The 26686-nt window shown below is 38.8% G+C and overlaps 1 protein-coding gene across 2 annotated transcripts in view; it reads left to right on the plus strand.

The window, feature by feature from the left end:
• Hmgcll1 (3-hydroxymethyl-3-methylglutaryl-CoA lyase like 1) overlaps positions 1 to 26686 on the plus strand; it is a 110675-nt gene that overhangs the window by 15855 nt on the left and 68134 nt on the right. The window contains exons 2-3 of one of the 2 annotated variants that reach the window (XM_057767464.1): positions 24598 to 24678; positions 24879 to 24986. The exons of the other annotated variant lie outside the window; for it this stretch is intronic. Coding sequence (XP_057623447.1) covers positions 24598 to 24678; positions 24879 to 24986 — 189 coding nt within the window. The remainder of the gene's footprint in view (positions 1 to 24597; positions 24679 to 24878; positions 24987 to 26686) is intronic. 2 annotated transcript variants of the gene reach the window in all.

A 26686-nucleotide genomic window follows, 5' to 3' on the forward strand; every position in this document is an offset into this window, starting at 1 on the left:
TTATATGAAGTATATTCTTATTATTCCTAATATTGAGCACAGACTTCATACACATATAACTTAAAGTTCCTGGAAAAATTCCTATGAAAATCTACTTTCTTTAACCATTGAATCTTTGTTCTTCCACTATGGTTCCCAACCTGTGGGTTGCAACTCTTTTGGGGTTGAATGACTCTTTCTCAAGGGTTGTGCATCAGATATCCCGTAAACAGATATTTACATTATATTTATGATTAATAATCAGCAAAATTCTTTGTCTAAAAGAGTGGTTCTCAAACTTCCTAATGTTGTAACCCTTTAATACAGTTCCTCATGCTGTGGTGACCCCAAACTCGAATTGTTTTTGTTGCTATTTCATAAATGTAATTGTGTTAGTGTTATAAACTGCCATGGAAATATCTGAAACACAGGCATCTGATATACGACCCCTGTGACAGGATCATTTGAAGGAGTCGTGACCCCCAAGTTGAGAACCGCTGATCTAAAAGCAAGAGCAGAAGCCCAGAAACTCCTCAATCAGTTTGGGAACAGAGAATAACCTATGATCTTAATAACTGACTTTGTGTGAGCTCCGTTTTGACTGGCTTTCATAAAGCCACAAATAAAACTCGTCAGGATCTTTAGTTGCTCCGAGTAGGGCAGCAGATTTTTCCCGTATGAAGATTAACTGTGCAGTTGCAGGCTTGTTTTGTTAGGGAGAGCATGGAATGAGTATGGAGGACAGTTACTACATTCAAATGTTATGAATAAAATAAACAGAGATATGCTAAAATAATTACAGTTCATTAAAGATAATTATAAAATTAGTTATTCATAATATGTAAAATACACAGTTTCTGTGTGCTGTTCAAGTAAAAAAAAATTGAAAGTCAGAAAACAAGAGTGTCTGACACAGGTGTGCTGTCTGTATTACAGCTGTGGCAGAGGATGCTGTTATTGGGTCCATAAAGTCTATCTTTCCTATTTTCAATTTGTGCTTTAACAGCACACATCAAAACCATTGGAACTAATTTACAAATTATTAGTTATCACTAAAGTCCTGACTATTAGTCAAGGGTCTATATACTTTAGTTGGTGTATTTTTTGGCATGGTTAAGCATTAATTGTTTATCATTTATTCTTATAATTAAGAACTTATTTATTAGAACATTGTGTATAAAATATACTAACTTATGTTTATGAATATGTATAAGGATAGGCTTTCTAATATTTGGTCAATAGTAGCATACATAAACACACTTTCATTAGGGTAGAGCACTGAGTATTCAGAGGGAATTAATGAGTTTATCACAGAGAATTTCGGTCTTAGAACAATTGACAACATTTGTGTATGTGATTGATTGAGACAGACTGCTCAAAAGCAGGTGTGTAGGGACAGCAATGGAGGGCACTGGCTACCATAAAGCCTCCTCTTGTCTGTGTCATCTACCTGTAGTTGATTAGAGAATCTGTTTTTGCCAGACTTAAAATCATAATTTCAGTAAATTGTCAAATGACCCTTTAAAATTACCTGATTTGCTCTTAAGTAATTTTGGACCTTTAGCGGAAGAACTGGGAAAGTGTTATTCAAATTATGTTACAGAATACATTATTATTGCAAGCATTGGACCTTAATTTTTAATTCCTGCTGTGCTATATTGAGAGTGGGATTTAATTGATGTTGCAGTTGATAGTGATGGATATTGCTTAAGCATAATCATAATTTTTTTTCACAAAGTTGGCTTAAACTATAACTGCATTTCTCAAATTGTGGTACTGTGATCAACAGTGACATCACCTCCTGAGAACTGATTAGAAATTAAATCCATGTAAAGAACCTGACCTAATGGATCATCTTGTCTGGAACTGACCTGGGGAAGCTGAGGTAGCCAGCTCTACAGGAGACTGAAATGCATGTTAAAATTTTAAGAACCCTGAATGAGAAAGCCCATGACTACAAACCATCACAGTCTATGCAGGAAACATCTGGGAACTTAGAGGTACAGGTCTGAGTCAGTCTAATCTGTAAAGGCCTTACTTTTTTATTCTGTAAAAGGAGTCTTCATTTACTGAAACTGTAGGATAGGTCCAAAGCTGTAATTAGTTTTTTGTAAGATAATGTAGTTTACTTACTTTTATTGTTATTTATACTAATGTCTTCTAGGAATAAATAATTTTGGTAAACTTTACAAAGTACACGCATAAAGTAAGCAGTTCAGTGGAGCATTTTAGTTTATTTCTTCAATTAAATCAACTGTATATACAAAGAATAAACTTGAACTTTAGAGCAACCTGATGGTTGTGTAAGACATTGGTTTTCCAAAAGGTTTAGCTCACTTATCTGGGAGACATGGAAACTAATTAGTAATTGCAAGTACATGTTTGTTAATTATTCCTTTGAGAGGAAGTTGAAATTTGCCACTATGGTTTATTTACTGGAAACTGAAGAGAATGTTGATTTATAGCCCAAGACGGCTGATAAAGTCTTCATCCAAGTTTCGAAGAATTGTGCAAAATCTTGCTGCTGTTTTGATGCTCCAGTCTGCAGATGTTCACTGTTTTGTGAGGAAATGATGGCGCTAGCTATGAGGTTTCTTGGAAAGAAAGTGCTTAAAAGCTTCGGAGTACTGGGCTCAGGGCCTGCCCTGCCAAATGAGCAGGGCTGGAAGGCTAGGTGAGGCCCTCCGGGAGCCATTCCACAGCAGCATCTGGAAGGAAACAATAAGTGACTGCGTGTTTAGTTTTCAGGCAAATGATTAAGAGGTGATTAAATGGAGGTGTTAGGATGTGAAGGCGGGAAGGAAGCACCGCTGGTGTGTATATAACATGAAGCGGGGCTATTGTGGAAAAGACAGAATGAACTGGAGATCACAGCTGAATTTGCAAGACGAGAGTTGGACGTTTTTCAGAACAGCTTATAGGTATCACTTGGAACAGAGCGTGGACTCACAGGACACAGAGCACACTGGGAAGCAACATTTTGGAACCGTAAAGCACAATGATGTCTAGTTATTCAGGGCCCTGGAGACCATGTTTAGATCTGGAAAGACACCCTCCAATTTCGACTTTCTAGTCTTCTCCAATTATATTGGCCCTGCTTTAAAGTCCTAGCAAAGCTTTGATCAATTGAGTAGTTTTGGTTTAGCAGTAGCTTGGTGCTAACTGGTTCATGATGCAGTAGACAGTGTTGCTCTGAAATACTTTGAGAAGACTTTTCTCTTGTCAACATCAATCAGGCCTTCCTGTCCAGTCTCATCTGTAAATGGACAAACAAGCTAGTTAATGAATAAAGGAATAAGATCTATTTCTCTTTAGAAAAAGAGGTAATAACTATCCCCCAAGGTCACCTTTGTCCTTAAAAGCAAAATCAAATTTGCGCTTGATTATGATTTTGTTCTTTGTGCCAGACATTGGAGCATCTTAGAAAAATGAGAAGTTTCAAATAGGTATCAGCAGGATAGACATCGGGGTCTTTGGCTGTAGGCATTGTTCCTAGCAGTCACTTGGAGGTCCTTTAAACCTTAGGACTTTGAAAATATAATGCTTAGTTACCATGCTTCTGTTTCTCATGTTTCATTAGTTAACACATCTAACTTCTGTAACACCCAAGCCTGCATCTGAATAACCACAAATAATTTCTGTTCAAGTCTAATGTGGAAGATGTTGGGACCCAGGCTCTTCCTTGTGTTCCCACTCTTCACTGGGTCCTCTCTAACTTGCTGAGTGATGACCAGGGAAAGACACATCTACCTCCTACCATGACACTCAAGAACTAACATGATGTTCTGTGGCCAAGCAATGACTGGTTTAACTTGAGACCCACACTAAGGGAGGGAGCCCATGTCTGACACTGCCTGAATGGCCAGGAACTGTGTAATAAACTTTTTTGTAGGCCACTAGCTCACAAATAACAGCATGGAGACTTCTTTTTTTTTATTTTTAATTTTATTTATTTTTTTTTTATTGAAAAAGAATTTTCCACCTCTTCCCCGCCTCCCATTTCCCTCCCCCTCCTCCCACCCCTCTCCCCCTCCCCCCACTCCTCTTCTCTTCCCTCTCCAGTCCCAGGAGCAGTCAGGGTTCCCTGCCCTGTGGAAAGTCCAAGGTCCTCCCCCCTCCATCCAGATCTAGGAAGGTGAACATCCAAACTGCTTCTTATTAATTATGAAAGCTTGGCCATTAGCTTAGGCTTGTTCCACTAGCTCTTTTAACTAAAATTTACCTCCTTTTATTAATTTATGTTCTGCTACATGGCTCAGTTAGCTCTACTCTATACATTATATCCGGCCTCTTCAGTGTCTCCCTGGTGTCTCTTGGGTCTTCACCCCTCTGACTTCCTCTCTCTCTCTTCCTGGATGTCCCTCCTATACCTCCTGCCTAGCTATTGGCCATTCAGCCTTTTGTTACACCAGTCACAGCAGCACATCTTCACACAGTGCTCAAATATCCTGCAACAGAACTGGAGGCTAGATGGCCCAAGAAACCTAGGCTAGAACCAAACATGATACATGATTGGCAAAAAAAAAAAAAAAAAAAAAAAAAAAAAATGTACTCAAATATTGGCGCCTAGCTCAGTCACCGTTAGAGAAGCTTACTCTGGCAGCTGATGGGGGCAGATGCAGAGAGCACAGCTCTTTTTCTTTATCGTAAGCAAATGTAAAGGAAATTTTCTTGGGCAGGGACAGAGGACTGGGATAGTTAAGTAGATGGTTATATATGGGGCTTGTATGTTGCATGGGTTTTTGAAGAACAAAACTTTGTATGGTGCTTCAAAAATAATCTTAGTTAAACTGGGCAGTGGTGGCACATGCCTTTAATCCCAACACTCAGGAGGCAGAGGCAGGTGGATCTTTGTGAGTTCGAGGCCAGCCTGGTCTACAAGAGCTAGTTCCAGAACAGTTAACTCTACTTCAACATTTTTCCACTCTTTATACTTGCATTCCCTCTCCCCTGGGGTAATTATTTGATTAATGGGTCTGAACAGTCAAAATTTCAGAGGTTCCACACTGTTAAAATGTGAGTGAGGTTAGGTACATCAGTAGTAAGAGGTCTAGAACTTTGCAGGCCCCATATTTGCTCTAAGCTAGCCTGTGGTAAAAATATCATCTCCATAACCACGATCATACATGCCTCTTTCTGATTATAATAGGATTGTAACAAGCATTGATGGGATTTAGGGAGAGTAGCACCTTTGATACCTCTGGTGGTGATAGATCATAGATGAATGGAAAGAAAACAAATTTTAAAAGGACAAAAGGATCAAATATGGGGGAATGCAGAGATGGAAACAAGTCTCTTGTTTCATGTTTGCCTGAAGTTTATCCTATGTATAACATTTTTTTTTCTGGAAATGTGGACATATGGAAATGCAGTGGCTGGCAGGGGCTCTGTCTCTGGGGTGTTCATGCGCTGGGATAAAAGATTGTTGTATGGAAGGTTTTAGTTACTTGTGACTGCTCTTGGTTATAATCATATGGATGGATGGTAGGTAGATCCATTGACCTTGTGACTCTGTAAAGGCTCTGTGCTCTTGGAGGGCTAGAATTGCTCTATAATATGATTAAGCGTGTATTCCTTCAGATTATAACTATTATTAAATTTAATGTGATGGATAGTCCAAGAAAATGACACTTTGAGGGTCAAGGGGGATAAATTAATTGCCTTGGATATCTAGGTGTAGATGGGGGATCATAATCACATGACAGGAGGTGCCGCCACCTCTCTCAGACAGCGCCTTTTCAACTGGCAGCTTAATTTTAATCCTATGTTAAATAAATTGTGATAGAAAAGGGAACCTTAGGAGGTAACCCAACACACGTCTGAGTAATATAAACACTTGCCGTTTGTTTCTGTGCAAGATCGGATATCCCCCCCACCGCCTAGTGGCCAGCCCTGCTCTTGATTCCTATGCCGGCTGCTTTAGTCATTGTTCAGACCTCACAGACGTCCTTTTTAAGGAGTCTGTACCATGTCTCGGCTTTCCTAGGTTCCTCTCAAATCCTCACAGAGGTGGGAGTCCATTAGACTGACCGCAGCCTGCAAAATGTCAGTCTCTGTGCACTCTTGTTAACTTGCTTAGGACAGCAGGTTGTGGAACCAATTAGGCACAGTCTTCACAATGGGCACCAGCTGTCCTCTGTACAGCCGACGTAATTGACTGAGTAGCCCCCTACTTCCCAGGATGCAGAGAGCATTTAAGCAGGACTGGATTCAGGTTTACATGGAATGAAAACTACACATGCTATGATTTAAGAACGATTTAAATGCAGTGGCCCCGGACCACCCCTCATCAGCCTGTTTACATTCCCAACATTAGAGACACCTCTGGGGTTCGAGATACGGTGTCTCTGAAATGAAATAGGCCACCTGGAAAGCAATGGATAAGAAAGTCAGTAGCAGCCTCATCAGCAGCGCATAGAGTGCTATGGAAATATAGCACACATTTTAATTAGAACGAGGGCCGGGAAAGGTCACTGTTCGAAATCCAAGCCAGGTGAGGAATAAGGCAGTGGGAAGCAGCCACGAAGCCACTGAAGATGAAAACGAGGTTGCTGATGAGTTCTGCCAGGAGACACAGAGGTGTTGCCAGGCAACCTTGGGCATGGCTGTTTTCCTGTGTTGGCCAGGGCTGGATGTTACAGGCAGTGAGACCAAAGCTCTCAGGTTCAGATACTCATCAGTGGGAAATGGGTTAAACAGTAATATAATTTAAAGAGAGCTGTGGGGGGGAAGCACTTTTATAAGAAGGTTTAGTATAAATTAGTGTCTGTAAGTGAGTTTTCAATTTTGAGACCTTATAAATAAAATGGAGAGAGCGAAATGTTGGCATCATTAGGGCGACTGAATCTAACTTTATAAAGTGTGGGGCGGCTTCCTGTAGGAAAATATTTAGTACTGTTCTGGGGAAGGTAGGAAAGAGTTTAATGGAGATGTAAGTTTTAAATAAATTTAACAACTTACTTTTTCTTACATTTGGGACTATTTCCCTCTCGTAAATATCCTGGCTTTTGTATGCGTTTTACGTTGTTAAACTTCTAAAGGAAATCAGTATCTAAGATACACATCTGCTCTGAACAGCCTGGGTACCAGGAGACTTACTTTGCAAGAATTAAAGCCTCCGCTATTGCTGTTAGGGTCCAGTCTTGCCCCTGCAGCACTCCCTCATCGCTGCCACTATTGTCTCTCATCTGGAATTCTCAGCTTCCTACTTGGTAGTCTCACCATTTCCTCTCTGCTCTCCTTTTGTCTGTTCTCACTAGCTGGAGATAATGCAACCAATGCACCTCAGGCTACACCATTCCTCTACCCAGAGTCATTGTTCCCTTCCTCCACCCGCCATAGCTTTGCATTTGCCCAGAAATAAGAATTTTCCCCTGGGTCCTCTTTAAATCTCCAATCCTGATATTTGAAGTTATCCTTTCTACTGCTTCTCTATTTAATCCTTGCCTTCTGGCTCTTCTTGGAGCTGTTAGCACCTGGGCTCATTTTTCCACCGCCAACTCAAGAACACTGTGCCGACTGTTCTCCAGTATCGTGTAGCTTGGCACTCTTCCCTTTCACCCACCTCATTTTGTTCTAACTCAAAGCCTACCTTTTTCTGTAAAACTGTACGGTGGCTGCTGTCCCCCCAGCTTCTCTCTCCCTTATTTGATATCTTTACTGCCATACATTACAGTTACTACAATTTTAGTGTCGTCTAGGAGTTATGCAAACAAAGAGCCGCTCCCTATCGCTGCGGCTGCTATGTGCTGAGGTGCACTAAATGAATAAAGGAGTCAAGTGCATGAATGCCACAGGACACTCAGTTGATTCTGTTGACTGTGATAATAACCATCCCGCAAGGGATACCCAACCTGTAGCTTTAGGGACATCTGTCCCAGGAGCCCGTGACTGTGACCTGACGTATTTGGAGATGACAGCATCATTTCGCAATGTCCAAAGATCAGATACATTTGCTTACCTCCTCTAATTTCAAGTGACCCTATCTGATGGGGGAGAGTCTTTTGTTTTGTGTTAATTTTATTGGTTAAATAAAGAGACTGCCTTGACCCTGATAGGACAGAAAATTAGGTAGGTGGAGTAGACAGACAGAATGCTGGGAAAAAGATGCCGAGTCAGTAAAAATGGGTAGATCAGTATATAAGAGCTAGCCAATAAGAGGTTAAAACTAATGGGCCAAGCAGTGTTTAAAAGAATACAGTTTCCATGTAATTATTTCGGGTAAAGCTAGCCGGGTGGCGGGACGCAGCCCGCTGCTGCTCCTACAACACCTACGGAGTGGTAAGATTTTAGAACTTTAATATGGAGGATCTTGGTATGTAATCACCAGTTCTATAACATCAAGGCTTAGCTAATCCACCATGCTTAGCAGAAGCTTCACTACAGAGACAAGTATATTCCTTTAGATATGGGGCATCCTGTCCTTTAGAAAATAAAGGTGTCCAGCCTGCCCTTGTTTTGAAGCTGCCACACCAATGTAGCTCTCATCCAAAGTTTTCTTTTTGAAGACTCTCCTTGGACATGCCATGTGCAGTGGTTGTCTTTTCCATGCGTAATGGATTTTCATTTTGAACTCCAACATGACACCCTCTGTTATATAACTGGGTGTAAAATAATTGCAGGTCTGTGAATTCTGGGTGGGACAGACCCATTTGTTTCATAATGTTTCTTGAGGATGCCTTCTTGCCAGGCGCTCTTCTAAGAGGTGGCTGTGCACTGAAACACGTGTGTGTATCTACATGGGCTCCACTCTAGGAAAAGAAACAAGACTCAAACAAGTTATGCATATGTAACTCGGTAAGTGAGGGGTGTGCACTGGAAGCATCTTCTCTACCTTGAAACCTTTCTTCCTGGAGATAGGAAGGAGGCTCCTAAGACAGGAACTGGGGCTGACAAGGTGTGGTGGTTTATATTAATTGTCACTGTGTAAAAATGTAGAATCACCATGGAGACGAAAACCTCTGTACACGCCTGTAGTGGATTTTCTAGATTAGGTTAACAGAGATGGAAGCTGCATTGCCAGACTTGATAACAATGAGAAGCTGAGCTGACCATTGACTTTCACCTCCTGCTGATGGTAACTATGTCCAGGAGGGGACATTCTCCAACAGCCAGGGCTACTCTGCAAGTTGGACAGGGGACTTCAGGGATGCAGCTTTTGTGAATCATTGCCCTCACTGGGGCGGGCTTTTCAGTGAAGCAGATGCCTGGAGTTAAATCTGAGTTCATGATACTCTTTCTTCCTCTGTAAGTTATCTAAATAAACCCAGCAGATCACTAAGCTAGACTTTTCTGGAGTCATTGAGTTTGTCTAAGCACTGTGTTTACAGCATATAGGAACCTGTTTGTGGTTCTGTAGGAAAGTTACACAACAATGATAAAGATTAAGGATGACGGGGATAGAAAAGAGTTTCTTTGTTGTATTTTACTTATTTCCATATTATTTTGTGAAAAGATTTTAGAAATGAGGAAGTGAACTGTAGGGACATAGCCCCACCCATTGGGGGCATGTTTGCCTCGGGCTAATGTTTACGGATAAATCTGCCGGGCGTGAGCCCAGCAGCCCTTTTCTTTTGCTCCGCTTTTCCAGTGCTCCGCGGGAACCTGTGGTCCTGTAAGTTTATTTCCTTATTAAAGCTGTATATATCTATATAATCTGTCTGCATTCATTTGCGCCGCCACATTTGGCGTCCCAACGTCGGGCTATTTGGTTTTATGGGATGATTGGTATTTGTGACTGTTTCTTGTATATTGATATGTTAAATATTGAATGTGAGTGTTCCTACCTCTATTTTTGTATGAGTATGCTTATAACTTTGTCTATATTGTATTGATACATCTACCATATTACATTGTACATTTCTACCTCTGATACTATGACATTGTTTACAGTTGAAGATCATTGTTTTCATATATTGCACAGTTGTTTATTCTTTTAGTCTTCAAAGTTAGATAGGTATTGAGAATTATATGTTTGTCATATTTATTTTTAAGTTTATCAGGTCTTTTAGTTACATAGAGATTATATTTAATATAGATAGTATGATCTTCAGCCTCTTCAAAGAGCTGTAGAAAATGGCCTTTAATCTAACCTAAAATTTCTATGCCAAAGAGACACAATTACTCCTGGCAACACCACTCTACTCCCGAGAGAACGTTGAGCACCAAAGACACTCCACTGGGAGCTTGTCTTCTTGGCAGAACTGGCCTTTGGGTTAAGAAAAGCCCATACCTCAACTTCTGACAAAGATACAGAATATCCCTAAGTGGATAAAACAGGATTGTCTTATCTTGCCAAGACAGGGTAGGATAGTCCTAAGAAAGTTCCTTGCCTTTAATAATGGTATGCCAGTTATGTTAGGCCTTAGCCAAAGTTGGTTGACTCAACATTACAAACGAGACTTTGGGTGATTGCCCAGGTAGTCAGTTGTCTCTGTCAATTGTTGCACATTTTGGATATCTCTCGATTGTTAAGTAATATTTATTCCCTTCTCAGATCTTTGACGGAGTTAAAGATTATATAATTGTAGTTACTCTCTATGTTATTTAGACTCCTTGAGATAAAATGTTTAACAAAAGTTTTGTTCTCAATATTGTTTGTTATATTTATTATTTGTTATTATTGTATATAGTTGTATTTGGTTTGGTTCTATCTTATTTAGACAAAAGGGGGAGATGTAGGGACATAGCCCCACCCATTGGGGGCATATTCGCCTCGGGCTAATGTTTACGGATAAATCTGCCGGGCGTGAGCCCAGCAGCCCTTTTCTTTTGCTCCGCTTTTCCAGTGCTCCGCGGGAACCTGTGGTCCTGTAAGTTTATTTCCTTATTAAAGCTGTATATATCTATATAATCTGTCTGCATTCATTTGCGCCGCCACAGTGAACCACAGAGATATAGGGGAAGAGTAGTTCATTAGGGTAAAGTACAAGTGTTCAAGAGAGGGCAGAGAACTCAGTGTCATAGAACTGAGGTGAAGAGCAAGTGGGAGAGGCTACCAGGCAGCCAAAAGCTACAAGATCATGGGGGCGTGTTCATAGCTATGGAAAAGACAGGAATTTATTTACAAGGGATGAGATAGAAGGTGTTGGCGAGGGATGAGATGTGAGCGGGTTTCTGTTTTGAAATGATAGTAAGGCTGCTGGATACCTTAGAGAAGAGCTGGCAGGAGTGGAAGCTATGCTTACCAGCTGACAAACTTTTTAGAACTGAGTGGATCCTGAAGGATCAAACATGATCAATGTATTAATTCATTCAATTCATAATGTGACAATATTTGAAGGAGGAAGGGATAAGTAGGAGGCAGGGCCTAATCTGAGAAAGTGTGTCTCAGGTAACGTGTTCTTGGGGCACTTCTTCCTCATTCCTTTTTCCTCCTTCTGTGGGGCTCTGCCTGTGTACTTGGTGCTGAACAGCCATGAAGTTAAACCTGTGCCACCTGAAGTTAAAATAAAATGCTCAACACTTTGAAAAAAAAAAAAAAAAGAGTGGAAGCTAAGAGCCCACTCATTGTCTTCTTGAAATAACACAGGTAAGAAATCATTTCCGAGAAAACAAAAGCACGATTTACAAATAGCCCCTATGTGGAATGCCAGTGAAGGAGAGAACCAGCCAGTGATGAGTCCACATGCAGACTCGGACAGTTTAAAAAATGTGCTTGCAAAGATGGGGTGAGCTTTAGGGGAACAGGTCGAAGCCCTTAGGCCTGAGCAAATGTGATTGATTACTGATGAACGTTGTACCTAATGGGGCCATATGTATTGGCGTCACTTCCTCAAAATCGCTGAGTCTTCTTCACTGCTTGACTGTTCACAGTGTATTTTATGGCTCTTAAAATAGGAGAATTCCATGTGATGTGATTTCTGAAGGTTCTAATAGATTTTTGAGGTCAACAAACTTTTTTTGTTACATTCCACATAGTGCACTTAGACTGAGTGTCTCACCCCAATAACAATGACATAATGACTGACTGGGTTGCATGAAGGTTTGATGAAGTCCCTTGTGCCCAACCTGGGGGTCAAGTTAAAACTTCCGTAGTCATTTGAATGTCTATTCACCTAAAATCTCCTTAGCATAAGAGACTCTGCATTTTAAAAAGTGAGATTTTTGATTGGAGAGCTAGACCAGTAGGCGAAGGACTTGCTGTGCAGGTATGAGGACATGACTTCCACTCCCCTAAGACAGCACAAATGTGGGAGTTATAATGCAAGGCTGCAATCCTTGGGTCAAGATGGCAGGCGGAGACAGGGGAATCCCTGGAAGCTCGTAGGCCAGCTAGCCTGGTGTGCACAGCAGAAGCCAACAAAAAGGGCCTGTCCCACAAAGGGTGGAAGGTGACGACAGACACCCGAGGTTGTACTCTGACCTCCACGGCATGTTGGAACACCTATAGAGGGAGGAGCTTAGTCATACTTCAACCTGAAATGCCATGCTTTGTTGACAGAGGAAGAGTAGATAGTAGGGGTACGGAGGGGGGGGCAGGGGACAGAGCGGGAGGAGAGAAAGCAGGAGAAACTGCAGTTGGGATGGAAGATAAATAAAAAGTTTAATTAATAAAAAAAGAAAGAAAGAAAAAGACTGCAATATGTACACAAAACATATAACAGCAAAACAACCAACCTCTTACATTTGTACTTAAAACTATGCTTTCAAGCTAAAAGATCGATGGAGTTAAGGAGAAACTACAACTAACATTATTATTTGTAGAGCTCCTTGAGGAGCTCTTGCCTCTGAGCATTTGGTGCCAGTCATGATTGTTAATATGTTTAATTTGCTTTTTAAATTAGCATTTTTCCATAAAACATTTCCAGCTAGTCAGTAACTGGCCTTGTGTTCATACATGGCATTATTCAGCCAGACTTTGAACCCGAGTTCTCATTTTTTTTCTCCTGCTGAAGTGAGTACCCCTCTGTTGCTGCTCAGAGGCTCAGATTGAGGTTGGCATGGCCCAGTGGAACAGGATGGGTGGAGTTGAATGGGGTCAGCACTGAAGGTTAATTAAAGTGTTGGCAAGTTGCAGATGGGATAATATCTCCAAAGGTTTTGAGCTATTTACCAAAAGATCTTGAATAATTTCCATAACTTATTTGGACTGTGGTTAAGAACTCTATTTAAGGTAGTCTACCTTTACTATCAGCAATTCATTTTGTTAGAAATGTTTAAATCAATAAGTATATTTTACAGTGGACAATGAAATCATTATGTTAACTTTTCCGTAAAGATATTAAAATTTAAAAACCTCTCATCTTAAAGTTATTTTTATTAAAGACAAGAAACAACCTACATCATATGTTAACTCTTTACTAAGTACCAGGCTGCACACTTTAGAGCCATGACCTCAATAAATCTTGGCAGTGAATTTTGGACCAATTACCAATATCACCTCCTTTGATTTTTTTTTCTCTATGGTACAGCCTGGAGATTGAACACAGGGTCCTGTTCATAGGATTTCAATACTGAGGTAACACTCATAACCCTTTTTAAAAAATTTTTTTTGTTTCTTTTTCTTCTTTAGTTTTGAAACAGAATTTTTTAATTTGCTCCCACTTATCTTAAAACTTAAAAGTGTCCTGCTCCATTCTCCTGAATTCTGTTATTCCTATTTTAAGCCAAGATGGGAGAGAAAGAACAATTAAATGATGTGTTGTTAGCATTTGTATAATAGCTCATGATGTGAAAGGTGTTTATTTATACCTTGTAATTACTGCACTACATAGCTAACTATAATATTTTCAAGACATCTCTAGGGTTTGCTTCAATAGTATTATTAGAATCAGATGCTTGTATGGCTAATGCTTTACTTTAGATATGTTTAAACATGGTGGTTATTCCTTTAATATTACCTCTGTATCCAAAGAAATTTTCTTTGGCCAAGTTGTGGCATCAGGTTTTGTATTCACTAGATGTCTAATCAGTATTAAGAGACCTGATTTGTGGTGTGGTAATGGTTCCATTGTTTTTCTTTTTGCTCTGGTTTGTTTTGTCTATCTAGGATTTTAAGGGACTTCCATATGAATCTCAGGATGTTCTTTTTTAAAAATTTTCTGTGAAGAATGTCATGGGAATTTTGATTGAGATCATATTAAATGGCTTTTGATTGAAGGCTCATTTTCATAATATCAGCTTTACCAGTTCATGGCGTGGGAGGTCTGTCCATTTTCCTGTCTTTTTATTCAGAGATTTAAACCTTTCATTGTAGATGTCGTTCACATCTGTCATTAAGCTTATTCTCAGATACTGTAATTTTCCAAGGCTGTTGTGAACCAAGTGTTTCCGTATCCTTTCTCAGCATATTTATTGTTTGTTGGTCTCACTGAAAAGTGGCAGCATGTCTATCAACACTTTGTTTCACACCCAGCAGTCCTCTGTAACAAATTCCCAACCATTTATGTATCATGTAGACTAGACTACCATGCCCTTATTTGTTATTTTCTAAGTATATTTATGCATATTTGTAGTCCTGAAAATGAGCATGTATCTTAACCGATATTAGCTATCAGACTTAAACATTACATACAAGTGTTTTGATGGATTTCATTAAAATCTGAGACACTTTTCCCCAAGTTTAAACAGATCCTGTAGATGGCTGACTAGTTCAATTATACATCAAAAAGAGTATTATGAAGTTAGAAGGTCACAATACATCTTTGGTTTGATTCCCCAGGTCGTCATTGTTATACAAAAGATACAGTATAACTGCAGCTTGATGAAGAAATGTATTTTTGTCAAAATAACAGCATTTTAAAATAATGAATTGAATAATTCAATCAATTAATATCTTGTGTTTGAAATTACAAGAGCAGTTTTAATGGATTTCAAAATAAAATTGGGAGTGACATCAGAAAGGTGGAAGAGTGTGAGCCAGAGAGGTTTTATTAGGAATAATACCAGGGAGACAAAAAATTTCACACATACATTACTGCCGGTCAAAAATTCCTTTTGGGTTTTGATTAGCATTTTATTTCTATCTTGGTCCATAATACCTTGATAATAGTGATGAAAAGTCTAGAGATCACATTGTCTGGTTTCTTATAGTTGTGTTATTAAGTTACCATGACTGCAAGAATTGTTTTTCCTTGAAACTAAGTAAAAGCTGACATTTAAAGAAGCAGAGTTATGTATACAACCTTGGTTCTATAAATGCATTAATATTCTTCTTTTTTTAATTTTTCAAGCCTTTGTGGGATGTTTGATTTTTGCATTAAAATTGCTGTTTTTAGCTCCTTACACTTTTTCTTATATATACTTCCATTCATTTTTATTTCTGTCATTTTTCAATGGCTTTGTTTTTGGAAGTTTTCATATGATTTTATATATGTTGCATATGTTCATATATGTTGTATATATTCACATATGTTTATATATTCTCTTCTTTTACCTCTGATGACTTGACTTGTACATGCTACAGTTGTATTTTCATATTGAAGAAATAACAAAATGATGAATAGAAATACATCCACATGTTTATTGTTTAAGTCACATTTTAAAAATATTATTGTGTGCCTTCATATGTGTGTCTATGTTTGTGCACATGCATACTACAGCTTACATATGGAGGTCAGAGTACAACTTTGGGGAGTTGGTGCTTCTATCTCTATGTGAATTTCAGGGTATCAACTTCGGTCCTCAGACTTGGCAGCAAGCTCTTTTACCCAAAAAGACATATAGTGGACTTGAGATTTGTATTTTTAAATTAATAAGTAATTTCAAATGATTTAAAATTATTCATTTGTGGTTTATAATCTGCTGCATGTGAGACGTGATAATTGCTTAATGCTCTTATGCTTTTCTATAACTGTACAAATAGAGAAGAATTCACACTTTTAAACCTCTTTTCAAATCTCCGTTTAAACTATAGCTAAAGGCTGCTTTTTTCCACTGGTTGTCTACAAATTCATAGACATAAGTGGGGACCCTTGCTAATATTCTGAGCTAACAAATTATGGAAATATTCTCCATTGAGAGTTAGGTGCCTTTACAGGATGTTATTTCTTTGGTTCCAGAGTCATTTTTATTAGGTTGCCAAAAATTGGCTTCAAACTAGCCTAGGTACATGGATTTTCTAAAAAAAGACTTTTCAAATCTCAGCTTTGCTCAGTCAACCCTTCGTTCTGTGAAAGCGCCTGAGAAATAGAATTGTCTTTGAATCATTCTGGGGAAGGCAGCTTCATATAGATAGCTACATTATTGCCAATGATAATGGTTTACACATTTCTGATTATTCTGGGTGAAAAGGGAAATTAATATTTGATAATAAAAAAGAATGTGGAGGGTTTAACATTGCCATAAAATGCACCATGCACATAATTCAGATGATATAAAAATAACAGATTTTTATTGAAAGTTGATCACTAATGTCCCCTTAAGAGGTCCAATTTAATTTCAAAAGAAAATCTATTTTTTAGGTCCAGATTTTTTTACATATCTATAGTAACATTTGATTTGCCTATTATAGTTGTTCTCTCTGAGGATGCATGTTATGAAACTGGATATTCCATGATCTGGGAAGACTTTACTTACACAAAGATTACTCAAACTGGACTCCATTGGGAGGAGGGAGATAAATTCAGAGACAGGTAGGTAGCAAGGTGAGGGTTATTATGGGATAACCTAGAGGCATGTGAATATGACCAAATACATTGTCTGACATTTTCAAAGAATTAATAACATATTATTTTTAAGATTGCCTCATCCAGTGCTGTGGGAGAATGCTCTTGTACACTGTAAAGATTTGTCACCCATACTGATTGGCCAGTAGCCAGGCAGGTAGTATAGATGGGGGAAGCAGACTAGGAGAATTCTGGGAAGAGGAAAGGCAGAAATGCAGTCACCAATCAGATGTAGAGGAAGCAAGATGATAATGATAAAAGGTATCAAGCCACTTGGCTAAACATATACAAGAATTATGGAGTGAATTTATGTTGTAAAAGCTAGTTAGTAATAAACCTGAGCTATATGCCAAACAGGTTGTAATTAATATAAGCCTCTGTGTGTTTCTTTGGGACTGAACAGCTGTGGGACCATAAGGGACAGAAACTTCTGTCTACATCCAGCCTTAATAGAGCAAGAGGTGCCTAGACTCACTGAAACTTGGTATACCATTGCTGGCTGATATCCATTCAGATACATGGCCAGCCTATGTCTGAAGAGAAACAGTGGAGGAGGAGTAGATGCAGAAGGGGGGCAGTGGAGGGTGTAGAGGAAGAACTTGGAAGACAGGAGGGAGAAAAAAACAGATCAGGATGCAAAACCAAGAAAATAAACAACAACAATTAAGAAGGAATGAAATAAGTGGGACATACACACATCTGCCTAAAATGGATGGTGTTTTGTAGATAAAATATGAATACTTAAATGGCAGATACTAAAGAATCTTATATATTACCATGAAGGGAATTGACTGCAAAAAGCTGCCAGTTATTGCTAATAGAAAACACATATGCTATTCACATGCTCATCCATACACTAAATATTGCAGAGAAATACCATCAGTATAAGACTTCCATTTAATTTTATGTGTAAGTGAAAACATGGTTCAAGTAGCTCACGTATGTTCTACATGAAAGTGATTCATTTTATTTTTCAACCAAAGCTCAATAGCTGATGATATGATTAATCTCATCTTAAAGAAAACTAGGGTGGGAGTCAGGAATATTAGCAAATTAAACCCATGTCATCCAAACTTTTTCAGTTCTACTTAACTAGTAGTGTAGCTTCATATGTGAAAAGTAAAGCAATGTGCAAATTTAGCCTAATGTTTCTTTATGAAAGTGAACCTTTGCTGCCAAAGGTTCTGCTGCCAAATGTGGGCATGGGCATGGGCAGTCTCTTGAACTGCTCATGCTGGCTAGCATGTCTTTCGGGTTTCAGTACTGTCAGACACTGTTCTCCACACTAAATGGGACATACTGTAGATTCTTTTAAGGACAATGTTGCTCACTTCTATAAAGTAACGTTTTAAGTTATCCGTTCATTGTTACTTATTAATCATTTTTTGACTCTCACATGTTCCATGTATGAGAGGAATACACCGCAGCCCTTGCCCCAGCTCAGCATGCAGAGCCTTTGCCACGTGCTGCGGTAAATTATGGTCAGAGAGCTTTGTTTGTATGCTTCTTTACATCTACAGAACAACTATAAAAATGTTGGTTAATGTGTTGGCTAAATGAAAGGATAATTTTAATTTTCCAAATTTTAGGAATGACTTAATTGACCAACACCTTCATATTTTTTTAAAAAACAAGATTAATTGTTAATATGTTGATTCTAGACAGGTAAGCAAAGAAGGACTAGCAGATATATTTTAAAATAGAGGTTTATAAAGTGTTATTAGGTTATAGAAATGAAATTACTATACTTCTATCTGAAGAGTTTCCAAGTAGATGTCAAACAGAATGTCAGATGCTGAAGGATATAGTTGGGGAAGTTAACTTATTGTTGGTATGAGTAAAGACTGGGAAAGGAGTTTTCATGGGTGTCTTGCATGCTAACATGTTTAGGAAGTAAGGTCTTTCTTAGGCTGATCTTTTCAATAATGTTGGTCTAACAGATGGTATTGGAAAAATATAGATAATTCTCACTACATATCATGGAATTTTGAGGCTCTTCAAGTGAGGTTCCAGGAAGGAAACCTACTTCCTGTGCAGACATACACTTGCGCTCTCCAGTGTCTCATTCATCTTTCAGCTTTAGTATGTATAAAAGCCCTCTTTTGGCAATCTTAAGTCTCTCCCTAGCAATCTCTCTGTGTATTGAATTTCTAGGAAGCTTTATAAATATGCAGACAAAACCTCATAATATTGACATAAATTTACAAGTATTTTGAATTCAAGGGCTTAAATTAATGTCATTCATTGTCTTACCTCAAGAGCTTACTGGCCTTTAGATGACCCATCACTCATTATATTTTGCCTCTTTTTCTTACTGCTTCTACGAGACCTGTTCATTTATAACTTCTCATCTTTTAACACAAGGTCTGTGTTCAATGAGGATATGTTGATGACATTAGGGAATTTCTTCTGTCATTGGCTTAATTAGAGTTGACTAGAAATAGTGAGATTAGATTCAAGAGGAAAGTAAAAGCATGTTCAATAAGAAGGTTCTCTGATTTGACTGAAATGGTCATTATTTTTGCTTTTCTTCATCAGCTGGTGAATAATGGCACCCAAATCACACTGATGCAAAGAATAACACCCAGCTTTTTAATTGTACATACATATAATTGTCACCTTCAAAACACCGTGTTCCTTCGTTGTGTAAACAGTCCCTTTAATAAAGCAGCACTCTATGTCCATAATCCATGGCGAAAAGGCAGTGGAAACAATGATAATGAGATCACATTTATGGTCTCCTGGTTTTGATTTTGTTCTGGTCTCATTTCTTCCATTTGAGGAAGAGAGTTCATAAAAAGAAGGGAGTGTCTCCTCTTACTCCATCTGTTCATGCCATACCTCTTACTTCTTCATCAAATTATAACCACTCCATCATTAGGCATGATTTCAGTGTTGTTATCCAGAACAACTGAACCCAAAGCTGAGGATCTTCTGCTACCCTCTCAGCCCCCACACCTTCCCAAGATAATCCCGTGCCTCATAACCAGAGAAGATGCAGAAATGAGAATTCACTTCCTCCTTTGATATTTTTTTGTTAATGAATTGTAGTTTTACGAAAATTGTCAAAAATGATCTGTTAGAATTGTGTCAGGGATCGTCTGGATTCTTACAGGAAATTAACACAGAACACTAACCAAGGCAATCACAACTTCGGATGCAAATAAGACAGGGAAGTTCTTTCCTTGTTATACACACACACACACACACACACACACACACACATACGCACACCACTGGGGCCTGCATCAAAAATAGTCACTTTAACTGCTTGGAAAGATAGTCCCAATGGTGTAATAGTGGCATTTATACCCCGGGCTAACCAAAGATGTTTAATTGAATCAAAGGCCTGCTCAATGAGATGAAACGTATTCATGCTACTGTAAACCTAACCAAGAACCACTGGCTGAAGGGGTCATGGACCTGAGAGGAGAACCTCAAACACTTTCCCCAAACACTCTAAGCTCTAACTACATTCTCAGTTCTTATTCTCATTGTCACAGGTAGTACAGTCCACATATAAGATGTAGATAGGTAATACAGCTCTCATAAAAGATGCTTCCTTTTGCAGAATGCAGAGACCATTACAGAGATTCATGTCTAGTCAAAAGGCAGAGAACAGTGACCATCATGCCCAGCCCCAAAATGGGATATCTCTAACACAACCCCTACACTTAAAGCTCAAATAACATTGAAGAAGGAGCATTAAAATTGTTAAAGACTCAATATTAGATGAATACTATGCTCTACTGTGTTATGGACATGACAAGGATGTTACATCCTTGAAGTCTCAACATTATGATCATCTATACAAGACCTGATATATATACACACACACACACACAAATACACACACACACACATCCAGTCAACATGCAAACATGGGTGGAACAAAATTTCACAAGGCTACAGGCAATCAGTGGATTCTGAGGGGGAATCAATTTTCCTCACAGAAGAGTCCCCTAATCCTAGTGGTCAGCTGTAGACACTTGTACATGTGGGCAACACTAATTGAGTCAGTAGGTTGTGTGTATATGTACACATTTGCTAGCTATGTATGTATAATGACCAGAATTACAGCAGAAGAGGCCATGACTCAAGAGGAAGTGGGGAGCAGAAGGAGTTGAACAGAGGAGAAGAAGGAGTGGAAATGATCTAATTGCAGTGTACTTGTATATGAAATTCTCAAATAAATTTTAGAAAGCCACCTCTCCCTTGAATATATATGATATCCCAAGGACAGAATAAACCATATAAATTGATCAATTTGAGTGCACTTTATTTTACAAAAAGCAAAACAAACCACAAAAAAACACCAAAACTTAGTGCAGGTTCTGAGTGTCTAAGTTGAGTTCATCAACTCATTTGAAAACACGATGAGTTATCCACACCCAGTTCAGAAATACCAAGTTATATGCTTGTATTGTTTGAAAGATGTAGCTTCTATCTCATTTAAACTTTATATAAACTTTGTAAAGCCTAATTTTTTCTTATTTAATGTGAACCTTTTAATTAAGCATAATTTTTTCTCCTACCATGCTTATTAATACATATTCTTATTAATTATTATCTAATTATCTAATATTATAATTGATAGTCTAATACATCTTCTATACTAAGTCTATAGAACCAGAGGCTACAGAATCCAAATCATTCTGCGTCTCATCTACAGAGGGGTAGTAGGGCAGGCAAGGCGCTTTGGGTCCTATTTGAGAGTGAATGTCAGTAAGCTGCATTTGTTGACATCTGTGATGTGTGAGGAGAAGGAGCAAGCAGCACCCTCTTCTTCCTCTCTAGCCTCAGTTGTCTGTGCACAGAAGACCGAACCCCATTCAAATTCAGGGGACAGTAGTCGCTTCTACCTTGAGCCTTTGTGGCTGAAATCTTTTAATACAAAAATCTATGTTTAAAGCAATACACAGTAACTGTACAAGGTACTGGCTTTGTTATGATGTTTCTATACACGGATATAATATATTCGAATTGGAGTCTCTTCATATATTCATTATCCGTTTTATTACCCTTTCTCTGCTTTCATATTTCTCATAGTATCATTTTACCACCCCCCAAGTAAATTCACAAAAAAATGATGCTTATCTTTGTGAAATTGACTTATTTGGCATAGCACAATGGCAGGCATTTCCATCTATTTTCCTGAAAATAGCATTATCTTTCTTTATGGATGGATAAAATAAAGAGACCACATTTTCTTTTTCTACATATTGGTCGATGGGCATCTAGAATGATTTCCTGACTTGGCTGTTCTAAGTACTGCCAGCAACAATATGTATGCATGACTATGTAGGTATTCATATTGTGAGTTGGCATTGATTCATTCGGGTACGTATTTGGGAGTGGTTTAGCCAGACCATATGGTAGTTATATGTTTAGCCTTTTAGTAAACCGCTATACTGTTTCCATAGTATCTGGACTAACCACCAAATAGTAGATAAATGTTTCTTATTTTCCTGCATCCATGCCCAAACTTGTTTTTATCTTGACAGCCATCCTGACTTGGGTAAGATGGAACTGCGATGCAGTTTTAATTAGAGTTTTCCTTGTGGTTAAAGTTGTTAAGATTGTTGGGCAGTTTTTTCTTATATTTATTGAGCATTTGTACTTCTGACTTTGAGAAGTGTTAAGTTCTTTTGCCACATAGTGACTAATTTATTTGCTCTTTTGGTGTTTTTTACGCTCTTTCCTCCAGACACTCTGGTTTACTTTGAATTATTTACTGTAGATATTAATGTCTATGACTAGTTTGCAGTGATTTTTAATGATCTATGGCAATTATTTTGAGTTATTCAAAAATTGACTTTTGGAATTTCAATCAATACATATCATGAAGTTATAATAAATGAATTATTTCAATGTTGCAAATAGTATACATGACATATCAGGATTATAACCTATTGATTTCTTACTGTTTTAACCTTGTGGAGTGAGAATTTATTTAGCAGAGAATAATTATTTAACTCTAACAATAAACTAGTGTATGAGTTACTCTTCTGCTGCTGTGATGAAACACGATGGACAAGGAAACCATTGAAAGGAAGAGTTTTCAGGCTCACAGTTCCAGTGGAGGAAGAGTCCAGCATCATGGGAAACCTAGCAGCAAGAAGCAGGCATGGGGTCAGGAACAGGAAACGGAGAGCTCATATCCTCAATTACAAGCAGGAAACAGAGCAAACCGGACACACATTCACAGAACCTGTCCTCAGTGACATGCTCTCTCCAGCAAAGGTCACATCTAAAGTTTCTTAAATGTCACCACCAACTGGGACCAAGTTTTCAAATACCCGAGCCAGTGGGGAGCATTCCCATTTAAATCATGACTTTTCACTCTCTGACCACCCCATTCATGGCCCTATCATAATTCAAGTGCATTTAGTCCATGCCTAAAGTCCCCACTTTTGAAATATAATGCTGTTGAAGAATCCAAAGTTTCTTCTGAGACTCAAGGCAATGTCTTCATTATAATCCCCAATTTAAATAAAAAGCACATTAAACTCTTCAAACAAGATGACACAGAAAGGAAGAATGGGGTCATAGTTAGGAAACATTGGATCAAAGCAAGACCCAAACCTAGCAGGTCTTGTAGCTCCGTGTCCGGTGTCTGATAGCTTGCATGGTCTGCTCCTCAGGCTTGGCCGCCTGCAACACACATGGGATAGGTTCATTCCCGTTTGCAGTTGTTCTTGGGAGACAGGCCATGGTTCTGAAATCTCCAACATTGTGGGGTCTTCATTGCAACTCAGGTTTTCCTTCCACAACTTCATGTAGTGGCCTCTTGAAGCATATGCCACTCTGAAGACCTCCATGAAGGGACTCCCCTGCCAGGTGCCGTCTGGCCTCAGTGGCTCTCTCAGACCACAGAGGTAGAATCCAAGACCTCTTCAGTTCTTTCATTCTCTGTGTCTCCGAAGCCCAAACCATGTGAACAACACTGCCAAGTTAGGCTGCCAGCTTGGGTTGGGCCCTGGCACCTTGAATCACATTAGCAGCGGTGCTTTCTGTTCAGTTGCTCTCAGAAAAGGCCCCAGGCTTTCTGACACCACTTGGAAGCTTAGCTGGGTGAGGTCTTTCCCTTTATTATGGTGCAGAGTGGGCCCTCTCTCTGCAGGCTAATCGCCTTCACAGCTACAGCTTCTCTTCCAGCACATGCCTTGGCCGTAATCTTTAGCTTCCTTGTGCTTTTTTTCTCCAAACTGTACGTTTTGTGTTTCTTTCTGTCCCACTTGTTCTTATTTCATTGTAGACCTGCATAAACATTACCAGTATCAATCCTGGCTTGGGCTCAATGTTATAGTGTCTTAAAATTTCCTCTGACAAAAAGTTAGCCCATTACTTTTTAATTTAGCCTCAGCTAAATTCTTAGTGCACAGGCAAAAGGCACAGATTCTTTGCCAGAATATCACACAAATGGCCTCTAGCCCCGTTGCCGTTAAAAGTCTTTGCTTCCCTCTGAAGTCTTGTGAGCCAGGCTTCTACAATTTGCTTTATGTGCAGCACTGTCTTTTAGGCTCCTACTAGATTAGTGCTTTAATCTCTACATTCAGCATTTACCCACTTGTCTAGTCCCAACTCCCAGCATTCCTCAAACACCGCAACAAAACCAGGTCCTTCACAGCAATACCCCCCTCTCTGGTACCAACTACAACATTAGTTACCTTTTCTATTGTTGCAATAAAACACCATCACCAAGGTATATTGCAGAGTTTAGATGGTTAATATTCCACCATGATGCACAACAGCAAGCAGCAGGAATGGGGCCAGGACCTGAGACAAAGAGAGAGAACTGGATGTAGAGCAAGACAATGAATCCTCAAAGTCAGCCTTTGGTAGCAGCTTCCTCCAGCAAGGCTACATCTCCTAACCTGAAATAGCACGACCAGCTGGGGACCAAGTGTCTCCAGGACCAAGTCTATGAGGGATATTCTTAGTTCAGCCTCTACAATTAGGGTGGCAATCAAGTAATCTCTTTTTCTTGCACTCGTGCCTTGCATTTCAGGAAGTACCCCACTTATCTGGACTCCCTGAATATGTGAAAATAGTAGAAGTTGGGCCTAGGGATGGATTGCAGAATGAAAAGGTAGGTTTGTATTATCTTTCTATAGTGAATTTCTTAAAGCTTTAATGATATGTAGATTCTATATTTTAAATAATATTTGTGTGTAGTTACTATTTGAATACTTAAGGCATATTGTGTTTTATTTCAATTAGGAAGTAATACCTTATGCTTCAATAGGTCTTATACAATTTAATTATACAATATGTTTATGGCTTTTTTAGGTTATAGTGCCTACAGATATAAAAATTGAATTCATCAATCAACTTTCCCAAACTGGCTTGTCTGTAATAGAAGTTACCAGTTTCGTGTCCTCCAGATGGGTACCACAGGTATTCCAATTTATAGTTGCATAATTTAACATGTTTACGTTTAGTGAGCACTGTGATATATATGTGTATAAATATATATATATATATATAGCCAGATGTAACTGGTATAATAGTTTCCATATGTTATACATTATTAGTTTATTTCTGATAGGATTTGGAAAGCCTGTGATATATGAATTGAATCTTAACACTCTCTAAGAATCAATATAGTATTAATCTATCTTTAAAAAATAACCTCAATCATATGCTAATACTATGTAAACATATGATCCCAAACAATAAATACAGGTCAAAGCTCTTAAACAGCGGCTTTGGGGCCTGCCTTGGACTCACTATTTATGATTGACATTTCGAGTAACCTGAGCATCTTCAGGTGTGGTAGAACTCACATTAGCAGATGGAGGACGAGAGGAGATTCTTCTCTTGCTTCTTTTACCATTCACATTTGCTGACGTGTAAAGTGGGAGATACACACGGGAAGAGAGAAGCCATTTACATTCTCCTCATTAGAAATGAAAAGATGTTGCAGCTCTACCCAGAATTTCAGACATTTAACCAAACTCATCAATCCCGAGACTTGATTAGAGTTTTTGAAGCATAACTAGTAATGAGTGACCAGTATAGCCTCACCCTTCGTAACCCAGTATCATTTCGATACCCCAAACCCCACCTTTTCCCCATGTACTTCATTTCATTGGTTACTTTTGATCCCATTCAATAGTCTCCATTATTCTCTATACTCTTTCTTTATTCAGCCGATTTCATATCATTCTATTTCCCTTATCTGTGGCACCTTGTCTTGCCTGCTAAAGTTTGGTTCCCTTGACTCTCTGCTTTTCATGTTCTTCCCTGCCTAAACTCTCTCCCCTCACTGTGCTTCTTTTTACCAGAAATTCCTTTGTTAAGGAAGAAAAGGTTTATCTTTCTGATAAACTTCAATTGGATATGAAATTGTCATCTCAGACTTATTGTATTCAAATGCAAGCTCACTATCACACACTGCTTTGTATATAACAAGATTCTGGGTTCCCCTCAGAATCTTATGCTTGATTCTCCAAGGGGTTGCTTTGTATATGTAATCAATAACTGTCCTGTTTAGTGATGGCTAGAGTAATGGAGTACCAATGTGGTTCATATGCTAGAGATCTATTCTAGAGTCCGGGAGACCCGAATTCAGGATGCTAACAGTTCAACTGTCTGTGAAGTCTTGCTTTCCAGTTTTCATATCTCCGTCTTTACGTTGCATCTTCATCTGGTAGACGGAAGAGTAAGGAAGGAAGCCATTTCCCGTCTCCTCTTACAAGAGCACTATTCCATTGTTGGGGCTTTGTTGCGATGACGTGAGACTGTTCAGAGTCCTCCATTTCAAGCATGATCTTGTCAGGACTAATACAAGGAAATTTGGAGAAAGGTGGTGCAAGCATTCGGTCCACAGTAAAACAAAAATCAAACCAAAACAAAAGCCCATAAAATGTTTCTGGGGTTGGCAAGATGACTAAGTGGGTAATGGGACTTTGGATCAAGTCTGACAACCTGAGTTCAACCCCCAGAACCCACATAGTTAAAGAATAGAACTAATTCTTGCACATTATAACATACCCACACCTACACATGTGTATACACATGTGCACATGTGTGCACGTACACACTCAAAACAAACCCACAACAAAATAACTATGCAATAAGCTAATATCTACTAT

This window comes from Chionomys nivalis, chromosome 4 (assembly GCF_950005125.1).
Source record: "Chionomys nivalis chromosome 4, mChiNiv1.1, whole genome shotgun sequence".
In the NCBI taxonomy this organism is placed as follows: Eukaryota; Metazoa; Chordata; class Mammalia; order Rodentia; family Cricetidae; genus Chionomys; species Chionomys nivalis.